Source organism: Macaca thibetana, chromosome 2 (genome assembly GCF_024542745.1).
Source record: "Macaca thibetana thibetana isolate TM-01 chromosome 2, ASM2454274v1, whole genome shotgun sequence".
NCBI lineage: Eukaryota > Metazoa > Chordata > Mammalia > Primates > Cercopithecidae > Macaca > Macaca thibetana.
In genome coordinates, this window is record NC_065579.1 from 39,381,182 (window position 1) to 39,405,694 (window position 24,513).

The window sequence follows — 24,513 nt, forward strand, 5'->3', positions numbered from 1 at the left end:
ACTGGATGATATGGTAAATCTGTTTTTAATTTTTTGAAGAATCATTACACCAGTTTCCCAGTGGCTATGATGCACGATTTTTTACTCCTTAGTTCAGTTAAAATCCAGAGTATTGTCTCAGGACCAGGAAAAATTAGGCATGCAGACACATTGAAGGGTAAGGAGGGCAGATTTATTGCGTGAAAAGAAAACTCAGCAAAGAAAGAGGGGGTCCTGCCAACAGGATCTCACCTCACAGATTGAATACCAGGCCACCACACATGTGCTGAAGAGGCCAGGCTCCTCCCCTTATATAAAGTGTGAATTCCCGGTGGCTCCACCCCACTCTCTCAGGGCACAGGCATTGCAGGCATGCCCAGGGAAGACTCTGGGCAGGTTCCCTCATCTGCACAAAGGCATCTGATATTTGGGATAGTGAGAGATTCTCTGGGAACCCTCGCTTATTTGCCTCCTGTATCTATCAGCTATAGCATTTTACAGTTCCCACCAGCAATGCCAACAACGCCAATTTCTCCACATATCCTTGCCAAGAATTGTTAATTTTTGGTGTTTTGATAATATTTTTCCTCATGAATATGAAGGGGTATCTCATTGTGGTTTTTAATTTGCATTTCCCTAATAATTAGTGATGTTGAGCATCTTTTCATGTGCTTATGTGCTTATTGGCCATTTGTATATATATCTTCCCTTTTTTTTTTTTTTTTAGACAGAGCCTCCCTCTGTCACCCAGGCTGGAGTGTAGTGGCATGATCTTGGCTCACTGCAACCTCTGCTTCCTGGGTTCAAGGGATTCTCCTGCCTATAGTCCCTCCCTAGTAGCTGGGACTACAGGCGCGTACCACCACGCCTGGCTAATTTTTTGTATTTTTAGTAGACATGGGGTTTCACTGTGTTAGTCAGGATGGTCTCCATCTCCCAACCTTGTGATCTGCCCGCCTTGGCCTGCCAAAGTGCTGGGATTACAGGCGTGAGCCACCTTGCCTGGCCTTTTTTTTTTTTTTTTTTTTTTTTTGAGATGGAGTCTTGCTCTGTCACCCAGGCTGGAGTGCAGTAGTAGCATGATCTTGGCTCACTGCAACCTCTGCCTCCTGGGTTCAAGTGACTCTCCTGCCTCAGCCTCCCAAGTAGCTGGGATTACAGGCACCTGTCACCATGGCTGGCTAATTTTTGTATTTTTAGTAGAGACAGTGTTTCACCATGTTGGCCAGGCTGGTCTCAAACTCCTGACCTCAGGTGATCCGCCCGCTTCAGCCTCCCAAAGTGCTGGGATTACAGGCGTGAGCCACCACACTCAGCGCATTTATATATCTTCTTTAGGGAAATGTCTATGCAAATCCTTTGCCTGTCCTTCCCCTCCGGCTTTTTTTTTTTGAGACAGGGTCTCACTCTGTTGCCCAGGCTGGAGTGTACTGGCTCTATCTTGTCTCACTGCAACCTCCTATTTCTGGATTCAAGTGATCCTCCCACCTCAGCATCTCAAGTAGCTGGGAACTACAGGGACATCCAGCTAATTTTTTTATTTTGTGGGGTAGAGATGCCCAGCTAATTTTGTATCTATAGTAGAGACAGGGTTTCACCATGTTGGTCAGGCTTGTCTCGAACTCCTGATCTCAGGTGATCCGCCCGCTTAGGCCTCCCAAAGTGCTGGTATTACAGGCGTGGGCCACTGCACCCAGCCTATCCTATGTTTTCTTCTAAGAGTTTTATAGTTTATGCTCTTATATTCGGGTCTTTGATCCATTTTGAAACTCCACACAGTCAATAATCCACACACAACTTTTGACTCCCCCCAAACTTAACTATTAATAGCCTACTGTTGACTGAAAGTCTTACTGATAACAGAAACAGTTGATTATCACACATTTTATATGTTATATGTATTTGGTGTGTATTCTTACAATAAAGTCAGTTAGAGAAAAGATAATGTTAGTAAGAAAGGTAATCCACCCGCCTTGGCCTCCCCAAGTGCTGATATTACAGGCATGAGCCACTGTGCCTGGCCGCAGTTATGATTTAATACTGCATCTTCATGTTTGTTTATATTTCTCTTGACTGCTAATGGTGACATATACAATCTGTGTTTGCTTAAGTTTTGATAAGTTTTTTTTTTTTTTTGAGATGAAGTTCTGCTGTTTCACCCAGGCTGGAGTGCAGTGGTGCGATCTTGGCTTACTGCAAACTCTGTCTTCCAGTTTCAAGTGATTCTCCTGCCACAGCCTCCCGAGTAGTTGGGATTACAGCCACCTGCCACCATGCCTGGCAAATTTTTATATTTTTAGTAGAGACAGGGTTTCACCATGTTGACCAGGCTGGTCTCAAACTCCTGACCTTGTGATCTGCCCGCCCTCGTCTCCCAAAGTGCTGGGATTACAGGTGTGAGCCATGGCGCCTGGCCCAGTTTTGATAAATTTTGACTTTTTTTTTTTTTGAGAGAGTCTCACTCTGTCACACAAGTTGGAGTGCAGTGGCGCAATCTGGGCTCACTGCAACCTCCACCTCCTGGGTTCAAGTGATTCTCCTGCCTCAACCTCCTGAGTAGCTGGGATTACAGATGTGCACCACCAGGCCCGGCTAATTTTTATATTTTTAGTAGAGATAGGGTTTCCCCATGTTGGCCAGGTTGGTCTCGAAGTGATCCACCCACCTCAGCCTCCCAAAGTGCTGGGATTACAGGTGTAAGCCACCACAACTGGCCTGATAAATTTTAATGTTTTATAATAGATCTGTGTATATTTTATGATAGTAAATGATAGAATGGACTAGTATCTACATATATTTTATGCATTCATGACGTACCTAACTTTTTCTTATTTTTTTTCTATATTTCTAGGCTATATGGTTTGCAAATTTTTTCAAATGGTCACCAATTTTCAAAAACTTTTCCAATATATTTACTGAAAAAAAAGGCCCACATATAAGTGGATCTGTCTAGTTCAAACTGATGTTGTTCAAGAGTCAACTGTATTGAGTTTTGTATCTGATTATGAGAGTGAAGTCGATGATGTTGATAAGAGGAAATAAGTATCTCCAGAATGGTAATGAGGAACTCTGGTAACTTATTCAGGGCTGTGAGGATTCTAGTTCTTTTCTGGGATCAGAAAACGGGACTTTTTACTTAAATAAAAATTGTGAGTATATGAAAACTCAGACTAAAATACATTTTAAGAATCTTTTCTGGTATCTCTTTGTATAGGAACAGCAAGACATTTCACTTTATTTTTTGTTTTGTTTTTTATTTGTTTTTTTTTTTTTTTTTTTTTTTTTTCCCCTGAGACAGAGTCTTGCTGCAATGCCCAGGCTGGAATGCAATGGTGTGATCTCAGCTCACTGCAACCTCTGCTTCCTGGGTTCAAGCGACTCTCCTGCCTCAGCCTCCCGAATAGCTGGGATTACAGGCACATGCCACCACGCCCAGCTAATTTTTGTGTTTTTACTACAGACGGGGTTTCACCATATTGGCCAGGCTGCTCTCGAACTCCTGACCTCAAGTGATCTGCCCACCTTGGCCTCCCAAAGTGCTGGGGTTACAGGCGTGAACCACTGTGCCGGCTGACATTTCACTTTATTTTTTAAGTTAAAGAAACATTTCAGCTGCCTTGCTGTCATTTTCAAAAGAAACACTAGTTTGGTGTCCACAAAAAATACTGGAAAGCAATATACATCTTAACCGAAGTTGTTTTGAGAGGTACCTATAGTGGATATTTTCTTTTTTCACCTGCCCATCACTATATGGTTTCTTCTGGTAAAACGAATCTTGATTTTCTTTTGGAGGATGAGCTCTCCCCTATTCTCTGTCTCTAGATTTTTCTTTTTTTTTTTTTGAAATGGAGTTTTGCTCTTGTTGCCCAGGCTGGAGTGCAATGGCATGATCTGGGCTCACTGCAACATCCGCCTCCTGGGTTCAAGCGATTCTCATGCCTCCACCTCCTGAGTAGCTGGGATTACAGGCATGTGGCACCACGCCTGGCTGATTTCTTTCTTTCTTTTTGAGACAGAGTCTTGCTCTGTCGTCCAGGCTGGAGTGCAGTGGCACGATCTCGGCTCACTGCAAGCTCCAACTTCTGGGGTCATGCCATTCTCCTGCCTCAGTTTCCCGAGTAGCTGGGACTACAGGCGTCTGCCACCACGCCTGGCTAATTTTTTTTTTGTATTTTTTAGTAGAGACAGGGTTTCACCGTGTTAGCCAGGATGGTCTCGATCTCCTGACCTCATGATCCGCCCGCTGCAGCCTCCGAAAGTGCTAGGATTACAGGCGTGAGCCACCGTGCCCGGCCCTAATGAGACGGGGTTTCTTCATGTTGGTCAGGCTGGTCTTGAACTCCCGACCTCAGGTGATCTGCCTGCCATGGCCTCCCAAAGTGCTGGAATTACAGTCATGAGCTACTAAGCCCGGCCCTGTCTCTAGATTAAGGTATATGAATTTGCCAATGAGACATAAACTTAAGATTTTATTGGAACTACTGGGAAATAAGTGCTCTGCTTATTTTGGAATGGTTAGCTATAAAGATGATATAAGTTGAACACTGGGGAAAGGTGGGGAGGTGGCAAGAAATCACTATGTGAGAACAAACTCTTTGAAGTCAACAAGTAGGAAAGGAGAGATCATGTCCTGATGTCAATGTTTACATTCGTGAATCTAGTCATATCTGAAGTTACCTATCTATGGATTTTTCAGTTATTAAGCCAAATATACTCCTTTTCTTAAATCAGTCTAAGTTTTTGACACTTGTAAGGAAAAGCCCTATGTATCATAGCACAAAATAATTTCATTTATTAAACATCACAAAAAGTCTAAAAATCCTCTTTCATATCTTTCTATACCTTGGTGTCACTCAGAATGTCAGCTGTGCTAAATCCCTAGTCTCACTCTCTCAAAACTCCCAGAAACCATCTCTCCTAGAGTCAGCTCATTCTAGGTCTTTTCTTCTTACGCCCTTACTCAAACTTTGCTGGTTGTCTTCCTTATCCCCACCCCATCCCACCTTCTCCAAAACAAAAAATCTAACTGAGCCTTGCAGATCAGCCTAGCCTTCTGAAGCTCCTTTTGCTTCTTTACCTCTACTCCTTATTGAGATCAGCACAATTAATGCCTGTTTGAACAACAAATGATCCTTTCTCTTTGGAAGGGTGAAAGTATGGAAATATTTACATGTTAAATGTTCTGTTCTGGTCTCATTTGTATTCAGTACAAATAGTGTGTTTGCTTGGACATTAATTTTATTTGCAAATAGCTACAGCTGGGGGTCCCTTTGGGTAAGTCTTGCTAAGATACTGCATTGGTGGGTTTTTTGTTTGTCTGTTCATTTTGTTTTTGTTTTGTTTTTTAAGGGGATGGGGAAGGAATCAAAGTAGTCAAATCAGTTTGGTTGTTTTTACAAGCCTGAGAAATGGTCAAATTCTGGATTCAGACCAAGCACACCATAGTGTGCTAGAGGCAATTTAATGACTTCCCGCCCTCTTGCCTTTTTCCCCCTCTTTGGGAACATTCTTGGATTTTCTACAGAAACAGCCAGAGGCTCCCAACTGACAATTGCCTCACTCAGCAGTTTCTTGTTAGCACATTTATCAGCCACTGTTCCCAGGACTCTCTTAAGTGTCCTAAGAATATTGACTCATTCAAAAGCAGCCCAGTTGTAGTTGGGAGAGCACCAGCACTTGCTCTATAAAGATCTAGATTGTCTCTCTACCTCAAGAGGAATCCAAAGTCCTATTATGCTGGACTCTCAAATGATCCCCAGCCCTTTGGTGCTCACAGTGTTTATGAGCAGTCTGAATATCATTCTTGGGTCTACCTAAACCGGCACCCTCGGGCTATGGGGCCCAGTGGGGAGACCACCTAACATGCTGGCTGCCTGGAGCCCAGGGAACTGTCAAGATGGCTCTGGAAGACTTCTCACCTTTTAAAAGCCCCATATTTCTTTTACATATCTTTTCGTCTTCATGAATTTTGCCAACCACAAAGGACTAAAATCTATTATAGTGTCCTGGAAAGGTGGGGAAAAGATGAGATAGTTGAATAGAGTTTAATGAAGGGACTATTTAAAAAGGTGTGGATGGGGTTAAAGGAAACCTCTGGGCGTCATTACCCACCCCAGGCCTGAAGCGGCAAGGGTAGTTAGTGGTAACCAGAACCTGGAGGAAACTGCAGGAGAGGGCCACAGGATGGGAGTAATGGCTTTCAGATGAAGAACATAGCCACTGCTAACAGGGTGGCCCGCTGGGGATGCAGGGGAGGTCCTGAATCACATTCTGCCTTCAGATCTGCTGGTGCTTCCCACTTGCCAAAACCAATTGAAAGCCAGATTATAGTTGACGTAGCCCATAAAGGTCAGTCCTGAGTCACAGAGTGGAGTGGACAGTGGGTCTGAAGGGACAGAGGAAAAAGCAACAGGCAACTCTTGTTTTTTCCCCACAGTCAGCACCTTGGTTCAGCCCTCACCCTTTCTTGCCTGTTCCCTGGACCCATCAAATCCACTGCTTTTGATGACCAGTCTGTTTCCAAGAGGCTATATTCATTCCACTTGGGACTGCGGCATATGGACCTGGGTAGAAGAACCAGGTGTGCAGTGTCAAGACCCTTCCTTCAGAGACCTCATCAGTAAAATGTCGGGTGGACTCGGGATGCCCGAAGACTTTTCCGGACCAGGATTTTCCGATGCTGGACACATGTTTAAACATCAAGGAATCGACTTGCGACTTTTAAGCACAAACAATGGGTGGAAATGGACAGAAACTGCCTCCCTGCCCACTTGCAGCGGACTACATAGCCCTGGCAGGCAATTTCTTCAAACAGGCGCCCTCCAAGGGCGTAAGCTAGAGGGGCCCGGGCAGGCGCTTTCCCGTACTTTGACCCTCCCACCTCGCGGGTAGAGGAAGTCCTTCAGTTCAGTCACAACCCTCGGCGCCCCCGGCAGTCTCCGACTCCGGCGCGAGTCAGGTTGTGGGGCGGGGAGGGGGTGGTGGCGGCGGAGAGCGCAGGCGCAGAGTCTGCGCCGGCGGCGCCCCTCTCTCTCCGCACCCCTCCGGGCAGCGCCCGCCTTGATTTTCTCAGGCGAGTGCACGCCCGCCTCAGTCGCCTCTGGGGGCACCTTCCTCGCCGCGACACGCAGGTAACCGGGCCCCGGGAGCCGGTCGGCGGCGGCGGACTGGGACCTTGACCCTGCCTGCCCGGCCGCCCCACAGGGGAATGAGAGCGGACCCCGAACTCCACACACCCGCGTTTAGCCGCCACACCTAAGGGGCAGAACAGTCTTTTTGGGTAAGGGCCGGGTTGGAGGCGACGCGCCCCGCCCGCTTTGCAGACCTCGGGGTGCTCTGCACGACGCCTGAAAGGCCGCGGGGCCCGCATTTCTCTGCGCTCACCTCCTGGAGAACCGGGACACGGGGACGGCAGGGCCAGCATCGGCTACGGCCCGGTTTCCCGTTTCTTTCCGCTGTCGCGTGTCTGGGCCCTCCTGCAGCGTCCATGATGAAAGCCAGGGGCTGTTGCTTTCCTCTCGCCCAGTAGCCCACCCAAGCAAGGGGTGAGTCCCTGTGGCGTCATGGAATCAATTTCAAATACAAGTTTTAAAAAAGGCTGGATGATTTTAGAAATATGGTCAAGAATGTGTATTTTCCATTACTCTCTTGTCTCATGTCCATGACTCTTGAACGCCAGTCTATGGGCGCTGAGATTTTCGTGGTACATCGACAGTTTGTAGAAATATTTTCCCAAGGGAAGACGAGGGCAAGGGTTAGTGGAGGAAGGGCCTGGTCACGGCCGAGAGTGGCGGAGGCGGCTCAGGGCAAGTCAGCTCAGCCTCCAGCAGCCACGGGGAGGAAAAGGCGAATCTTTCCTGACGGTGCTCTGGGCGCTGTAGAATTTCTACGCCACGTGCACCCATTTGGCCTCATTTGAGAGGAGGAGAGGGAAAAAGGGTCGCGTGGACCGGCAGGAAGTCGTGTTGCGGCGTATGAGGGCTCAGCGCGGATTTCCATCTCGGGCCAGGTTTTCTCCCGGCTCCGCGAGGAGCGAGGCGGAAAGCTTGCGGCCGAGTGACGATCAAGGGCGCGGAGATAGTAACGCCCAGGGTTCAGAGGGCTGGGGGCAGCTCCCGAGGAGCGATCTTCCTCCGCGAGAAAGGACTTGGATCAGGCTTGCCTGTGTCCGTGGTGCTGAAGTGCCTCGCGCGCCCTGGTCGACTGACTTCCTGGGCGGCGGCCTGCGTTGCCCTTCTACTCTGCACCTTTGCCAAAAATAGCCCATCTCCACGGCAGGTGGCCAGAGTGGAGCAGGCCCAACACTGAAACCCTTTTCAGACAAGTTGAGGCTGGTTTCCTGAACATAACATGAAAGCGAATTGTGGCTTGCCTTGGAGGTACAGATAAGCATATGCATAACAGATTTTATTACCTATGAGAAAGTACACACCATGAGCATAAACAGGAATTCTCACATATACTTAGGAAAGATACAGGGATGTGTATTTACACACAAACCTAACACACATGCAAATACACTCATCCCTTTTGAAAACCATCATACACTACGAGCCACACATTTTTTAGAGCTTTTGTAATCCATCTTTATTTTTTGACACTTCTAGTAAATGTGAACTCTGCAGCACCATTTATTTTCATAATCATCTGTTCCAAAGGCACAGAGCCTGTGGATTGAAGTGTTTGGTATTTGGCTGAGCGATTAAGTATTTACACTTATTTAAATTCCAGAACAAAGTCTAGGAAGTTGTAAAATTGATATTGATAGCAAAAAAATTCCTTAAAGCTTAAGGAAAATGAATTAATGTAAATTTTAATAAGAACAACATATAACTCTTATAGAAATTTATAATCTGAAGAACATATGACTAAAATGTATCATAATGCAGACAATTTTAAGTATATTGGTGGTATGTGGTTTGTGAAGTTCTTAAAGTTTACATTTGTATTTTTCAAAAACATTGGTATTGTTTTTTCTCAAAAAAATATATGCTCATTGTAAGAAATTTAGGTAATAGAGAAATGCATAAACATAGAAAACCATTGTAAACAGATTTTCATTTAGATGAACATACATACATTTTAAATGGACCAATCCTCTATTGGTTGCATTTTTGCTATATAATTTATAATTAATGTCTTTCAAACCAATACATATAAAACTAGGTCATCATTAACAGTTGCATAATATTGATCTGTGTGGACAGAATGTAAGTAATTTAAACAATCCCATAATAATGAACATTTACGTCCAATTCTTTGGACTTTAAAACGATTATTGTGGAAAGAATATGTAACATGAGATCTGTCCTCTGAACAAAAAAATTTTTTCTTTTTTTTGAGACATTGTCTTACTTGTTGCCCAGGCTGGAGTACAGTGGTGTGATCTCCGCTCATTGCAACCTCTGCCTCCCGGGTTCAAGGGATTCTCCTGCCTCAGCCTCTGGAGTAGCTGGCCACCACACCCAGCTAGTTTTTGTATTTTTAGTAGAGACAGGGTTTTACCATGTTGGCCAGGCTGGCCTTGAACTCCTGTCCTCAGGTGATCTGCCTGCCTCGGCCTCCCAAAGTGCCAGGATTACAGGTGTGTGCCACTGCACCTGGGCCTATCTTTTTAATAAAATTTTAAGTGTATAATACATCATTGTTGATATATATTGTTGATAGATGCGATGCTGTATAGCAGATCTTTAGAGCTTATGCGTCTTGCTTAACTGAGTCTTTATGCCTGTTGATTAGTAACTCCTGATTTTCCCCTGGCCTCCAGTCCCTGGAAACCACCATTCTACTCCTTGATTCTATGACTTGTGACTACTTCATTTTAATTTTAATTTTTAATTTTTGTGGGCACATAGGTATATATATTTATGGGGTACATGAGATACTTTGATATAGAGATGCAACATGTTTAATAATCACATAATGGTAAATGGGGTATCCATCCCCTCGAGCATGTATCCTTTGTTTTTATAAACAATCCAATTATAATGATTTTAAAATGTACAATTAAATTATTATTGACTATAGTCATCCTGTTGTGCTATCAAATACTAGGTCTTATTCATTCTTTCTACTTTTTGTATCCATTAACGATCCCCAGTTTTCCCCACACCCCCAACCCTCTCCCACTACCCTTGCCAGCTCTGGTAACCACCATCCTTCTACTCTTTTTTCTGTTTTTTTTGGAAATTGAGTCTTGCTCTTGTTACCCAGGCTGAAAGCTGGAGTGCAGTGGCATAATCTCGGCTCACTGCAACCTCTGCCTTCTGGGTTCAAGCGATTCTCCTGCCTTAGCCTCCCAAGTAGCTGGGCTTACGGGCACCTGCCACCATACCTGGCTAATTTTTGTATTTTTAGTAGAGATGGGGTTTTACCATGTTGGCCATACTGGTCTTGAACTCCTGACCTCAGGTGATCTGGCTGCCTCAGCCTCCCAAAGTGCTGGGATTACAGGTGTGAGCCACTGCGCGCAGCCTACTCTCTATCTCCATGAATTCAATTGTTTTGATTTTTAGATCCCACAGATAAGTGAAAACACGTGAAATTTGTCTTTCTGTGCCTGGCTTATTTCACTTAACATGATGACCTTCGGTTCCATCTATGTTGTTGCACATAACAGGATCTCATTCTTTTTTATGCCTAAATAATACTCCATTGTATATAAGTATTTGTTGATGAACACTCAGGTTGCTTCCAAATCTTGGCTATTGTGAACAGTACCGCAACAAACATGGGAATGCAGATAACTCTTCGATATACTGATTTCCTTTCTTTTTTTTTTTTTTTGAGACAGAGTCTCGCTTAGTCGCCTGGGCTGGAGTGCAATGGCGCGATCTCGGCTCACTGCAAGCTCCGCCTCCTGGGTTCACGCCATTCTCCTGCCTCAGCCTCCCGAGTAGCTGGGACTACAGGCGCCCGCCGCCTCGCCCGGCTAATTTTTTGCATTTTTAGTAGAGACGGGGTGATTTCCTTTCTTTTGGTTATATATCTAGCAGTGGGATTGCTGGATTGTATGGTTGCTCTATTTTTAGTTTTTTGAGGCACCTCCAAACTGTTCTTCATAGTAGTTGTACTAATTAATATTCTCACCAACAATGTGTGAGAGTTCCCTTTCTCCACATCCTTGCCAGCATTTATTATTGCCTGGATTTTGGATAAAAGCCATTTTTACTGGAGTGAGATGATATCTCATTGTAGTTTTGATTTGCATTTCTCTGATGATCAATGATGTTGAGCACCTTTTCATGTTTGCTATTTGTATGTCTTCTTTTGAGAAATGTCTATTCAGATCTTTTGCCACTTAAAAATTGGATTATTAGATTTGTTCTGATAGTTATTTACCATTCCTTATATATTCCGGTTATTAATCCCTTGTCAGATGGGTAGTTTGCAAATATTTTCTCCCATTCTGTGGGTTGTCTTTTCACTTTGTTGACTGTTTCCTTTGCTGTGCAGAAGCTTTTAAACTTGATGTGACCCCATTTATTCATTTTTGCTTTGGTTGGCTGTGCTGGTGGGGCATTACTCAAGAAATTTTTGCCCAGAACAATGTCCTGGAGAGTTTTCCCAAGTTTTCTTGTAGTAGTTTGTAGTTTGAAGACTTATATTTAAGACATTATTCCGTTTTTATTTGATTTTTCTTTTTTCTTTTTCTTTTTTTCTTTGAGGTGGAGTCTCCATCTGTCGCCCAGGCTGGAGTGCAGTGAGTGCCGTGGCTCAATCTCTGCTCACTGCAACCGCTGCCTTCCAGGTTCAAGCGATTCTCCTTCCTCAGCCTCCTGAGTAGCTGGGATTACAGGCATGTGCCACCACGCCCAGCTAATTTTTTTTTTGTATTTTTAGTAGAGACGGGGTTTCAGCATGTTAGTCAGGCTGGTCTCGAACTATTGGCCTTGTGATCCACCCACCTCAGCCTCCAAAAGTGCTGGGATTACAGGCTGATTTGGTTTTTCTATGTGATGAGTGATAGGGGTCTAATTTCATTATTCTGCATATGGTTATTGTTTTCCCAGTATCATTTATTGAAGAGACTGTCCTTTCTCCAGTGTATGTCCCTGGCACCTTTGTGGAAAATGAGTTTACTGTAGCTGTATGGATTTGTTTCTGGATTCTCTATTCTGTTTCATGGGTCTATGTATCTGTTTTTATGCCAGTACCATGCAGTTTTGGTTACTATAGCTCTGTAGTATAATTTGAAGTCAGGTAATGTGATTCTTCCAGTTTTGTTCTTTTTGTTCAGGATAACTTTGGCTATTCTGGGTCTTTTGTGGTTCCATATAAATTTTAAGATTTTTTTTTTCTATTTCTGTGAAGAATGTCATTGCTATTTTAACAGGAATTTCATTGAATCTATAGATTGCTTTGGGTAATATAGACAGTTTAACAATATTGATTCTTCCAGTCCATGAACATGAAATATTTTTCCATTTTTTGGTGTCCTTTTAAATTTCTTTCACAAATGTTTTATAGTTTTCTTTGTAGAGATCTTTCACATCTTTGGTTAATTCTTAGGTGTTTAAATTGATTTGTGGGTATTGTAAATGGGTTACTTTTTTGATTTCCTTTTCAGATTGTTCACTTTTGGCATTTAGAAATGCTGCTGACTTTTGTATGTTGATTTTGTATCCTGCAACTTTACTGAATTTGTTTATCTGTAAATAATAGTTTACTGATAAATTCTAAAGTTCTAACAGTTTTTTGGCGGAGTCTTTAGGTTTTTCCAAATATAAGATCACATCATTTGTAAACAAGGATAATTTGTCATCTTTTCCAGTTTAGATGTCCTTTATTTCTTGCTTTATTATTATTATTATTATACTTTATATTCTAGGGTACATATGCACAACGTGCAGGTTTGTTACATAGGTATGCATATGCCAGGTTTGTTTGCTGCGCCCTCCAACTCGTCATTCACATTAGGTATTTCTCCTAATGTTATCCCTCCCCCAGCCCCCGACCCCCAACGGACAGGTGTGTGATGTTCCCCCCGCCCCGTGTCCATGTGTTCTCATTGTTCAACTCCCACCTATGAGTGAAAACATGCAGTGTTTGGTTTTCTGTCCTTGTGGTAGTTTGCTTAGAATGATGGTTTCCAGCTTCATCCATGTCCCTGCAAAGGTGGATGTCCTTTATTTCTTTATGTTATCTGATTGCTGTAGCTAGGACTTCCAGTACTGTTTTGAATAACAGTGGTGAAAGTGGCCATCCTTTTTCTAGATCTTACAGGAAAGGCTTTCAGTTTTTCCCCATTCAATACGATACTAGCTGTGGGTCTATCGTATATGTCTGTTGTTCGGGCTGGAGTGCAGTGGTGCCATCTTGGCTCACAGTAACCTCTGCCTCCCAGGTTCAAGCAATTCTCATGCTTCAGCTTCCCAAGCAGCTGGGACTACAGGCATGCACCACCATGCCAGCTAATTTTTTGTATTTTAGTAGAGACAAGGTTTTGCCGTGTTGGCCAGGCTTGTCTCAAACTCCTGGCCTCAAGTGATCCGCCCCCTCAGTCACCCAAAGTGCTGGGATTACAGACATGAGCCACCATGCCCAGTCACATATGGCTTTTATTATGTTGGGATATGTTCCTTCTATGCCCAGTTTTTTGAGGATTTTTATCATGAAGGGATGATGAATTTTATCAAGTGCTTTTCCAGCATTAATTGAAATGATTATATGGTTTTTGTTCTTCATTCTGTTGATATAATTTATCACATTGATTGATTCACACATGTTGAACCATCCTTGCATCCCTGGGATAAATCCCACTAGGTCATGATGAATGACTGTTTTAATGTATTGTTGAATTTGCTTTACTAGTATTTTGTTGACAATTTTTGCATCAATATTCATTAGAGATATTGGCCTGTAGTTTTCTTTCTTTGATGTGTCTTTGTCTAGTTTTGGTATCAGAGTAATGCTGGCCTCATAGAGTGAGTTCGGAAGTATTCTCTCCTCCTCTATTTTTGGGAACAGTTTGAGCAGGATTAGTATTAATGCTTCCTTAAATGTTTGGTAGAATTCAGCCATCAGGTCCTGGGCTTTTCTTTTCTTTTCTTTTTTCTTTTTTTTTTTGAGACGGAGTCTCGCAGTGTCACCCAGCCTGGAGTGCAGTGGCGCAATCTCTGCTCACTTCAAGCTCCACCTCCTGGGTTCACGCCATTCTCCTGCCTCAGTCTCCCAAGTAGTTGGGACTACAGGCACCCGCCACAATGCCCGGCTAATTTTTTGTATTTTTAGTAGATACGGAGTTTCACCATGTTAGTCAAGATGGTCTCGATCTCCTGACCTTGTGATCCACCTATCTCGGCATTCCAAAGTGGTGGGATTACAAGTGTGAGCCATCGCGAGGTCCTGGGCTTTTCTTTATGGGGAGGAAAAGAACTTTAGGATACAGTAAAGTTGCAGGATACAAAATCAACATACAAAAATCAGTAGCATTTTATTGCAACTTTGATCTTGTTACTTGTTATTGGTCTGTCTAGGTTTCAAATTTCTTCATGGTTCAATCTTGGTAGGTTATATATGTCTAGGAATTTATCCATTTCCTCTAGATTTTCCAATTTATTGGCATATAGTTGCTCATAGTAGCCACAAATGATCCTTTGAATTTCTGTGGCATCAGTTGTAATGTCTCCTTTTTCATCTCTAATTTTATTTTATTTTTTAGAGATATGGTCTGTCACCCAGGCTGGAGTGCAGTGGTGCAATCTTGGCTCACTGCAACCTCTGCCTCCCCTGGCTCAAACAATCCTCCCACCTCAGCCTCCCAAGTAGCTGAGACCACAGGCATGCACCACCACACCTGGCTCATTTTTTATATTTTTGGTAGAGATGGGGTTTCACCATGTTGCCCAGGTCTCAAACTCCTGAGCTCAAGTGCCTACCTCACCCTCCCAAAGTGCTAGGATTATAGGCATGAGCCACCTTGTCCAGCTGCCTCTGATTTTATTTATTTGGGTCTTCTCTCTTTTTCTTAGTCTGACTAAAGGTTTGTCAATTGTGTGTATCTTTTAAAAAAACCAACTGTTTGTTTCAGTGACCTTTTGTATTGTTTTCCTCATTTCAATTTCATTTATTTCTGCTCTAATCTTTATTATTTATTTTCTTCTACTAAGTTTTTTCTTTTAAACAGAGTCTTGCTCTGTCATGCAGGCCAAAGCGCAGGTGCATGATTATAGCTCACCATAGCCTTAACCTCCTGCTGCCCAAGTGATCCTCCTACTTCAGATTCCCGAGTAGCTGGGACTACAGGTGTGCACCACCACGCCCAGCTAATTTTTGTATTTTTTATAAGGATGGGGTTTTGCAATGTTGCCCAGGCTGGTCTCAAATTCCTGGGCTCAAGCAATCTGCCAGCCTCAGCCTCTCAAATTGCTGGCCTCTTCTACTAACTTTGGGTTTGGTTTGCTCTTGCTTTTCTAATTCTTTAAGATGTGTTATTAGGTTACGTATTTGAAGTTTTTCCTCTTTTTTTGATGTAGGCACTTATAGCCATAAGTTTCCATCTTAGTACTGCTCTCACTGTATCTCATAGCTTTTGGTATGTTATGTTTCCATTACCATTTGTTTCACGAAATGTCTCAATTTCCTTAATTTCTTCATTGACCTCTTGGTCATTCAGGAGCATATTGCTTAATTTCCGTGTTTAATTTCCATTGCTTAATTTCCAATTTTTTTTTTTTTTTTTTTTTTTTTGAGACAGGGTCTTGCTCTGTCTCCCAGTCTGGAGTGCAGTGGCAAGATCTCGGCTCACTGCAGCCTCCACCTCCTGGGTTCAAGCGATTTTCCTGCCTCAGCCTCCCGAGTAGCTGGGATTACAGGTGCGCACCACCATGCCCAGCTAATTTTTACATTTTCAGTAGAGACGGGGTTTTGCTATGTTTGCCAGGCTGATCTCGAACTCCTGACCTCAGGTGATCTGCCCACTTCAGCCTCCCAAAGGGTTGGGATTACAGGCGTGAGCCACTGCACCTGGCCTTTTTAATGTTTTAAGACTTGTTTTGTGACCTAACATGTATTCTATTCTTGAGAATGATCCATGTGATGAGGAGAATATGTATTCTACAGCAGTTGGATGAAATGTTCTGTAAATATCTATTAGGTCCATTTGTTCTATATTGCAGATTAAGTTAAATGTTTCTTTGTTTATTTTCTGTCTGGATGATCTGTCCAGTGCTGAAAGTGGGGTGTTGAAGTCTCCAGTTATTATTGTATTGAGGTATCTCTCTTTCGCTCTAATGTTTAATTTACATATCTGGGTGCTTCAACACTGGGTACATATTTATTTATAGTTGTTATAGCCTCTTGAAGAATTGACCCTTGTATTATTATACAATGACCTTCTTTGTCTCTTCTTACAGTTTTTGTCTTGAAATCTATCTTGTCTGATATGAGTATAGCTACTCTTGTCCTTTTTTGGTTTTCATTGGCATGGAGTATCTTTTTCCATCCCTTTATTTTCGGTCTATGTGTATCTTTATAGGTGAAGTGTGTTTCTTGTAGGAAATAGATTCACTGGGTCTGGCTTTTTAATCCATTCAGCCAGTCTATGTCTTTTGATTGGAGAATTTAGTCTGTTTATATTCAATGTTATCAATAAGTAAGGACTTCTGCCATTTTGTTATTTGTTTTCTGGTTGTTTTGTGGTCTTCTCTTCCTTTTTACCTTCCTTCTTGTCTTTTAGTGAAGGTGATTTTCTCTTGTGGCATGATTTAATTTCTTGCTTTGTGTGTATCTGTTGTATGTTTTTGACTTGAGGTTACCATGAGGCTTGCAAATACTGTCTTTTAACTCATTATTTTAAACTGATGACAACAAAGATTGCATAAACATGCAAAAAGAAAACTAATAAAAACTCTACACTTTATCCTTCTGCTTTTTAACTTTTTGTTGTTTCTCTTTACTTCTGTTGTACTATGTCTTGAAGTTATTTTTGATTGGTTTATCATTTAATCTTTCTATATAAGAGTAGTTTACATACCACAATTATAGTGTTATAATGTTCTATGTTTTTCTGTGTGCTTACTATTACTAGTGAGTTTTGTACCTTTAGATGACTGTTTTTTTTTTAGATGGAGTCTCGCTCTGTCACCAGGCTGGAGTGCAGTGGTGCCATCTTGGCTAACTGCAACCTCTGCCTCCCGGGTTCAGACAATTCTCCTGCCTCAGCCTCCTGAGTAGCTGGGACTATAGGCGGCCACCACTATGCCCGGCTAATTTTTGTATTTTTAGTAGAGACGGGGTTTCACTATATTGGCCAGGCTGGTCTTGAACTCCTGACCTTGTGATCCGCCCACCTCAATCTCCCAAAGTGCTGGTGTGAGCCACTGCGCCCAGCCTCCTTTAGATTATTTTTTATTGCTGATTAATGTTCTTTTCTTTCAGATCGAAGAGCTCCCTCTAGCATTTCTTGTAGAAAAGGTCTGGTGTTGATGAAATCCCTCAACTTTTATTTGTCTGGAAAACTATTTCTCCTTCATGCTTGAAGGATATTTTCACCAGCTATACTACTCTAGGGTAAATTTTTTTTCCCCCTTGGCACTTTAAGTATGTCATGCCACTATCTCCTGACCTGTAAGGTTTCCACTGAAAAGTCTACTGGCACACATATGGGAGCTTCATTATATGCTGTTAATATTAAATATTAACATTTAATAAAGGTAAGTAATATACAATGCTATTGTATACAGTTACTATACAACACCATATACAATACAATAGCATTGTATATTATTAACCTTTATTAAATATGTATGTTAATATATATTACAATACATAGAATTAAAGACCATGAGAGTTTAAAAGACTTTGGGGATCATCTACTCCAATTCCTTTGAGAGTAACTGTATCCTCTCTCTTGCTGCTTTTAGGATCCTTTCTTTATCCTTGATCTTTGGGAGTTTGATTATTAAGTGCCTTGAGGTAGTCTTCTTTGGGTTAAACCTGCTTGGTGTTCTATAGCCTTCTTGTACTTGAATATTGATCTCTTTCTCTAGGTTTGGGAAGTTCTCATATTATTTCTTTGAATAAACTTTCTACCTCTATCTCTTTCTCCATCTCCTCTTTAAGGCCAATAACTCTGAGATTTGCCCTTTTGAGGCTGTTTTCTAGATTTGTAGACATACAGTCTTTTTTTTCTTTGTCTTTTTTTTTTTGACGGAGTCTCGCTCTGTCGCCAGGCTGGGGTGCAGTGGCCCGATCTCAGCTCACTGTAACCTCTGCCTCCCGGGTTCAAGCGATTCTCCTGCCTCAGCCTCCTAAGTAGCTGGGATTACAGGCACGCACCACCACGTCCAGCTTTTTGTATTTTTTTTTTTTTTGAGACAGAGTCTTGCTCTGTCGCCCAGGCTGAAGCGCAGTGGCACAATCTCAGCTCACTGCAAGCTCCGCCTCCCGGGTTCACACCATTCTCCTGCCTCGGTCTCCCGAGTAGCTGGGACTATAGGCACCCGCCACCACGGCCAGCTAATGTTTTTGTATTTTTAGTAGAGATGGGGTTTCACTGTGTTAGCCAGGATGGTCTCGATCTCCTGACCTCGTGATCCGCCCGCCTCGGCCTCCCAAAGTGCTGGGATTACAGGTGTAAGCCACCGTGCCTGGCCTACTTTTTGTATTTTTAGTAGAGACTGGGTTTCACCACACTGGCCAGGATGGTCTCGGTCTCCTGACCTGCTGATCCGCCCACTTCAACCTCCCAAAGTGCTGGGATTACAGGCATGAGCCACCGTACCCAGCCCACATCATTTCTTTTTATTCTTTTTTCTTTTCGCTCTTCTGACAGTGTATGTTCAAATAGCCTGTCTTTAATCTCAGTAATTTTTTCTTCTACTTTAAGAATTCTGCTGTTAAGAGACTCTCATGCATTCTTCAGTATGTCAATTGCATTTTTCAGCTTAACACTATTTTATAGTTATAACCATATATGAACTCAATCCACATGCCTGCCATCTTTACTAAAGTGTGTTTAATCATTTTCTAACTGTATAAAATCACTTGCTTTGTATCTCTCTTTTATTTAAGACCCCAAAGTATCAGCAACTTTACTGAACTCTTTTACTTTAGGAACTCAATGAAGGAAAGAAGAAATATTAGGTGATCTCATTTCCCATTTATTTTGCCTCTGGTTTCTGTGTAACTCTGGCTGGCCACTGTTGTAAATGTGAGTGAAGACCCTGAAAAATGAATGAGGCTGCTGAAGAGGATGGTGGACAACAGCCAGATACTCACATTGCTTATTGGATTCCCTCACTTCAGAGTTAGGAGATACAAGACAGAGTTAGGTTGCACAATTGTGACAACCAAAGCTCTGCACTACAACTAATTAGATCCAGAATTAGAGGTGCTTGGTTAAGAAGGTGACTTTCTCCAAAGCATGTCAGCTAAGCCAGAGGACTCATTCATTCTCCCAGCATTTGTTGAGTCTTACACTGAGCTAGGAGTTGGAGATACTAAGAAGAAAGATAAAGACATACATAATGCCTTTTCTTGGAGTGGTAACACTTTATCAGGGGATACTGGTATATAGGCACCTCACAATGATACAGTATGTCAAGGATGAATGTAGAGCCCTGTAGAAAGTGTTCTAGAATCCAGAGAATGAACAGATTGTTCAGTGAGGGGTTTTACAAGTAGGTCACCAGGGAAGTTTTAGACACGTGGGTGGGAATTTGCCAGAGATTGCTTTGTTGGGCATTAAGTAGCTGATAATCTCAAGTTGTAAACGAATGGCCTGGAAGGTGACAGCCTGGGTTTGAAGCCTGACTGCACTATTTAGCACCTTGGTAAGCTTGGGCAAGTCACCAAACCTTGCTGAGCTTCATTTAAGTTTTTTTAAAAAAGGAGTAATACTAGTACCTACCTTGTTGAACTTGTGGGTTTAAGTGAGATAATACATGTAAAGTGCTTGAGTCTAGTCTTTTTTTTTTTTTTTTTTGCCTATTTAAAGAATTGCATGTAAATCACTCTGCACAAATAATTATTATTCCTGTTGTCAGAGCTCTCAAGGGTTAAAAAACTGTATAAACTCTTTGTGTCTTCTGCATTTGTGTGATCATTCTTCTAATCTAGAAGTTTTTCTTTTAGTGTAGTTTAAATCTCAAACTGCTCCTTTTCACCAATTCTCATGCTATCCCAAAACAAATTAGTTCTAGGCTGAAATTGTCATTACTTTTGCTTTGTTCTCCCATATTCTTATGTTAAAGCAAATCTATAGTTAATTGTATAATTTCCTTCCTTTAATGTGCATAGTACTTGTTGTGTCTGTTTTGTGGCATTTATTACCATACATCTTTTCTCACCCATTAACATGTATGTTCCTTAAGAGAAAGCTTATGTCTTCTTGGTCTTGTCTCTTATAATATCTTAGCATGGTGCCTTCCACATCACAGGCACTCATAAATACTGACTGAATGAAGGAATAATCATGAATGCATGAGATTGCAAGATAGCTGATGTGATCTCAGACTGCCTTCATAGAAACAAAATCCCCCTGAACAGGACAAAGTATAGAAACTGAGGAGAGTGGTTAAGATAGTGAGAGGACTGAAAGCCATGATTATACATGGAATAATTGAAAACTCGGGGGATATTCAGTTTGGAGAAGAGGAAACTTACAGTGGGAGAACTTAGTTGAGGAGGGTAGGGAATAGTAGTTTTTGTTATCGAAATGTTATGTGGAAGAGGGAATCAATTTGTGACCTCAGAAGACATGTATAGTAGCAGCCTCTGGAAATTACATGGAGAAAGATTTTGACTCATTGTTAAAAAGTAACTTTCTAACAATCAGGAATGACTTCCAATTGGCTGTTCTGAGAAGGAGTGTTTCCTGTCATTGTAGGTGGTCAATCAGAAACTACTATTTGATGGGGATGCTATAGAGCAGTGATCCCCAACCTTTTTGACACCAGGGACTGGTTTCATGGAAGATAGTTTTTCCATGGAAGGAGTCAGCGGGGTGAGGGGTGTGCTCACTAATGGTTTCAGAATGAAATGGTTCCACCTCAGATCATCAGGCATTAGTCTCATAAGGAACATGCAACCTAGATCCTCCACATGCACAGTTCACAATAGGGTTTGTGCTCCTATGAGAATATAATGCCACTGCTGATCTGACAGGTGGTGGAGCTCAGGCAGTAATGCTCACTTGCTCTCCACTCACCTCCTGTTGTGTGGCCTAGTTCCTAACAGGCCACGGACCAGTACTAGTTCATGCCCTGAGGGTTGGGACCCCTGCTGTAGAGAGAGGATACAGTTACTCTCAAAGGAATTGGAGTAGATGATCCCCAAAGTCTTTTAAACTCTCATGGTCTTTAATTCTATGTATTGTAATATATATTAACATACATATTTAATAAAGGTTAATAATATACAATGCTATTGTATTGTATATGGTGTTGTATAGTAACCGTATACAATAGCATTGTATATTATTTACCTTTATTAAATATGTTAATATATGTATATATTTATGTATTGCATATTCTCATTATCACCATATTGCCTAAATTAATGAAAGGTGAAAATGGATTTTTAAAAATTTGATCTTGGATTATTTAAAAAATATTACTAACATGTCTTTTGCTTGGGGACACTAGTATATAAAACATTATATGAACAGTGTTTAAATTGCAATAAACAAATTGACATTGTTGTTAGCATGTCAAATGCAAGTAAATACTATTTTAATTTCTTTGTTAAATCTAAAAGGAGAAAAGTGAGCCAGAGTCAACTCATCCCAATTCAGATGAATTGTGTGTTTATTGTTTATTTATTTTTGAGATGGAATTTCACTCTTGTGACTGAGGCTGCAGTGCGATGGCGTGATCTCTGCTCACTGCAACCTTGGCCTCCTGGATTCAAGCGATTCTCATGCCTCAGCCTCCTGAGTAGCTGGGATTACAGGCACCTGCCACCACACCCAGCTGATTTTTGTATTTTTAGTAGAGACAGGGTTTCACCATGTTGGCCAGGCTGGTCTTGAACTCCTGACCTCAGGTGATCAGACTGCCTTGGCCTCCCAAAGTTCTGGGATTACAGGTATGAGCCACTGCGCCTGGACAAATTGTGTGTTTAAAATTCAGGACTTCACCACCACCACCACCACCATTGTCTATCACCATCATTGCTAACATATATCTAGCATTTATTATGTGTCTAGCTCTGTTATAAACATACCACAAATACTAATTCATGTATTTTTACCCAAAGTCCAAAGAATTAAATACTGTTATTGCCATTTTCTTAACTTTTTATTTTGAAATAATTTCAAACGTATGTAAAAGTTGCAAATATAGTACAACAAACTCCTGAGTAAAAGATAACTCTTTTATTATTCTTCACCCAAGTTCTCCAATTGTAAACATTTTACATTTGTTTTGCCATTCATTCTCTTTTTCTGAACCAATTGAAGTAAGTTGCAGAGGTGACATTCAATTATCCTTAACTACTTAAGTGTTTTCCTTTAAGACAAGCACCCTCTCCTGCATAACCACAGTATTATCACCAAAATCAGAAATTTACCGTTGATATAATTCCTCTAATCCACAGACCACATTCAAAATTTGTCATTTGGTCAAATAGTTTCCTCTTTGAAAAAATATTTCTTACTTTTGGTCTAGAATCAAAGTCAGAATTATGAATTGCATTTAGTTGTTATGTCTCTTTAATCTTTAATTTGTGACATTTCCTCAGTCCTTCCTTGTTTTTAGTGACCTTGACATTTTTGAGTTCAGGCCTTTCCCTCCCTCCCTCCCTCCCTTCCTTCTTTTTCTTTTCTTTCTTTTCTTTCTTTCTTTTTTTTTTTGCAGAGTTCCTCATTTTAGGTTTGTCTGATGTTTCTTCATGATTAGATTCAGGTAATACATTTTTTGGCAGGAATGTGATAGAAGTGAAATTGTATTCTTCCAAGTGTATCATATTAAAAGGCACATAATATTGACTTGTCTTTTTGCTGGTGATGTTAACTTTGATGGCTTAAGGTGATAATTTCTCCACTGTTAAGTTATTCTCTTTCCCTTTGAATTAATAAGTATTTTGTAGGAGGACACTTTGAGGCTATGTAAACATCCGGTTTCTTAAACTTTCACTTGCTTATTTTATGATTCTTGCATAAATTGTTACTAGGATGATTGCCAAATTGTAGTTTTTCCAATTAAAACATTTGTTTTCCATTTACTAGTTGGGATTATATTGTATAGAAGTTTTTTCCTCTCCCTTCTTATTTGCTTATTTCCATCAGCATGGACTTGTGGATTTCTATTTTACCCAATAGATTTTTTTTTTTTTTTTTTTTTTGAGACGGAGTCTTGCTCTGTAGCCCAGGCTGGAGTGCAGTGGCCGGATCTCAGCTCACTGCAAGCTCTGCCTCCCGGGTTTGCGCCATTCTCCTGCCTCAGCCTCCTGAGTAGCTGGGACTACAGGCGCCCGCCACCTCGCCCGGCTAGTTTTTTGTATTTTTAGTAGAGACGGGGTTTCACCGTGTTAGCCAGGATGGTCTCGATCTCCTGACCTCGTGATCCGCCCGTCTCGGCCTCCCAAAGTGCTGGGATTACAGGCTTGAGCCACCGCGCCCGGTCTACCCAATAGATTATAAGCCATTACTATCACCATTGGTTTTAATGCTGAAAATGCTCCAGTTCCAGCCATTGGGATACCCTTCAAGCCAGTTCCTGTGTCCTTTTGACATCTCTATGTCATTCTGAGAGTACTTTCTTTGGGGTGCAAGACATTTCAGGCTCTTCTGATATTTTTTCTGCCACAATCATTGCAGTTATTTCATCAGCTGTTTCTCCACTGAGCTCTGGTTCCTTTTACTTGAGAATGCATTTTTAGAACCAAGATCTGGATGCTAGGTGTGGTCATTGCTACTGGAGTGTTACTGTTTTTAGGTCATTTTAGCAGACAGAGCTAGGGAATTCACACACACACACACACACACACACACACACACACACACCCCTATATCTATTTATATATCTTTCTGTCTATTTATATTAAAACTCATGAATTTACTCCAATATCTCTAGCTCTACTCCAACACTACAGGGTTCATTCTAGTCTTCACCCTTATTGTATTTGTAACTTCCTTCTCTCTTGGTAAAAAAAATCTGACTTCCATTATCCTTGATATATTTAACTATTTACTCATTCTTCTTTTATGTAACCAATCTCTTGACCTCACAGGCCAACTCCTTAATTGTTCCTCAGACTCAGGCCTGCTTATCCCACCAGTCTCTTCCCAACATAAATCAAACAACTAGAAAATTGTGGAGCAGAAATTTAAACCTCAGTGCTGTAATTACTTGATAGAGAGCCCTTTATTAGGTCTTCAACACCAATGGAGTTGATTTGTGAAACAGCTTCTATGAAAATGCTCATGGAAAAAAAAGCCCTTGGGCTAATGAGATGAAGATTTATCCAGGCAGAGTGTCAGCCCCAGAGATGTGCCTTCCATAAGAAGCTTGGGAGCATCAAGCCAAATGCTACTACCTGCCAAGAACCACAGCAAGGGGATTCTCCAAAATTGGTGAGGTTCAGGGACCA

The 24,513-nt window shown here is 41.7% G+C and overlaps 2 protein-coding genes across 6 annotated transcripts in view; one reads left to right on the forward strand and one right to left on the reverse strand.

Annotated features, from left to right (window-relative positions):
• LOC126948920 (sulfotransferase 1A1-like) overlaps window positions 1–7,467 on the reverse strand; it is a 30,359-nt gene extending 22,892 nt beyond the window's left edge. Inside the window, exon 1 of the mRNA XM_050781371.1 lies at window positions 7,363–7,467. Within this exon, the coding sequence (XP_050637328.1) occupies window positions 7,363–7,467 (105 nt within the window). The remainder of the gene's footprint in view (window positions 1–7,362) is intronic.
• Window positions 6,542–24,513, forward strand: part of SLC35G2 (solute carrier family 35 member G2) — a 37,506-nt gene continuing 19,534 nt past the window's right edge. Inside the window, exons 1-2 of one of the 5 annotated variants that reach the window (XM_050779638.1) lie at window positions 17,745–19,754; window positions 24,154–24,496. The gene's annotated coding sequence lies outside the window, so the exon portion shown is untranslated. Of the gene's footprint in view, window positions 7,524–17,744; window positions 19,755–24,153; window positions 24,497–24,513 lie in introns of those variants that run through there. The other 4 variants (XM_050779630.1, XM_050779634.1, XM_050779629.1 and 1 more) reach the window with 4 other exon arrangements.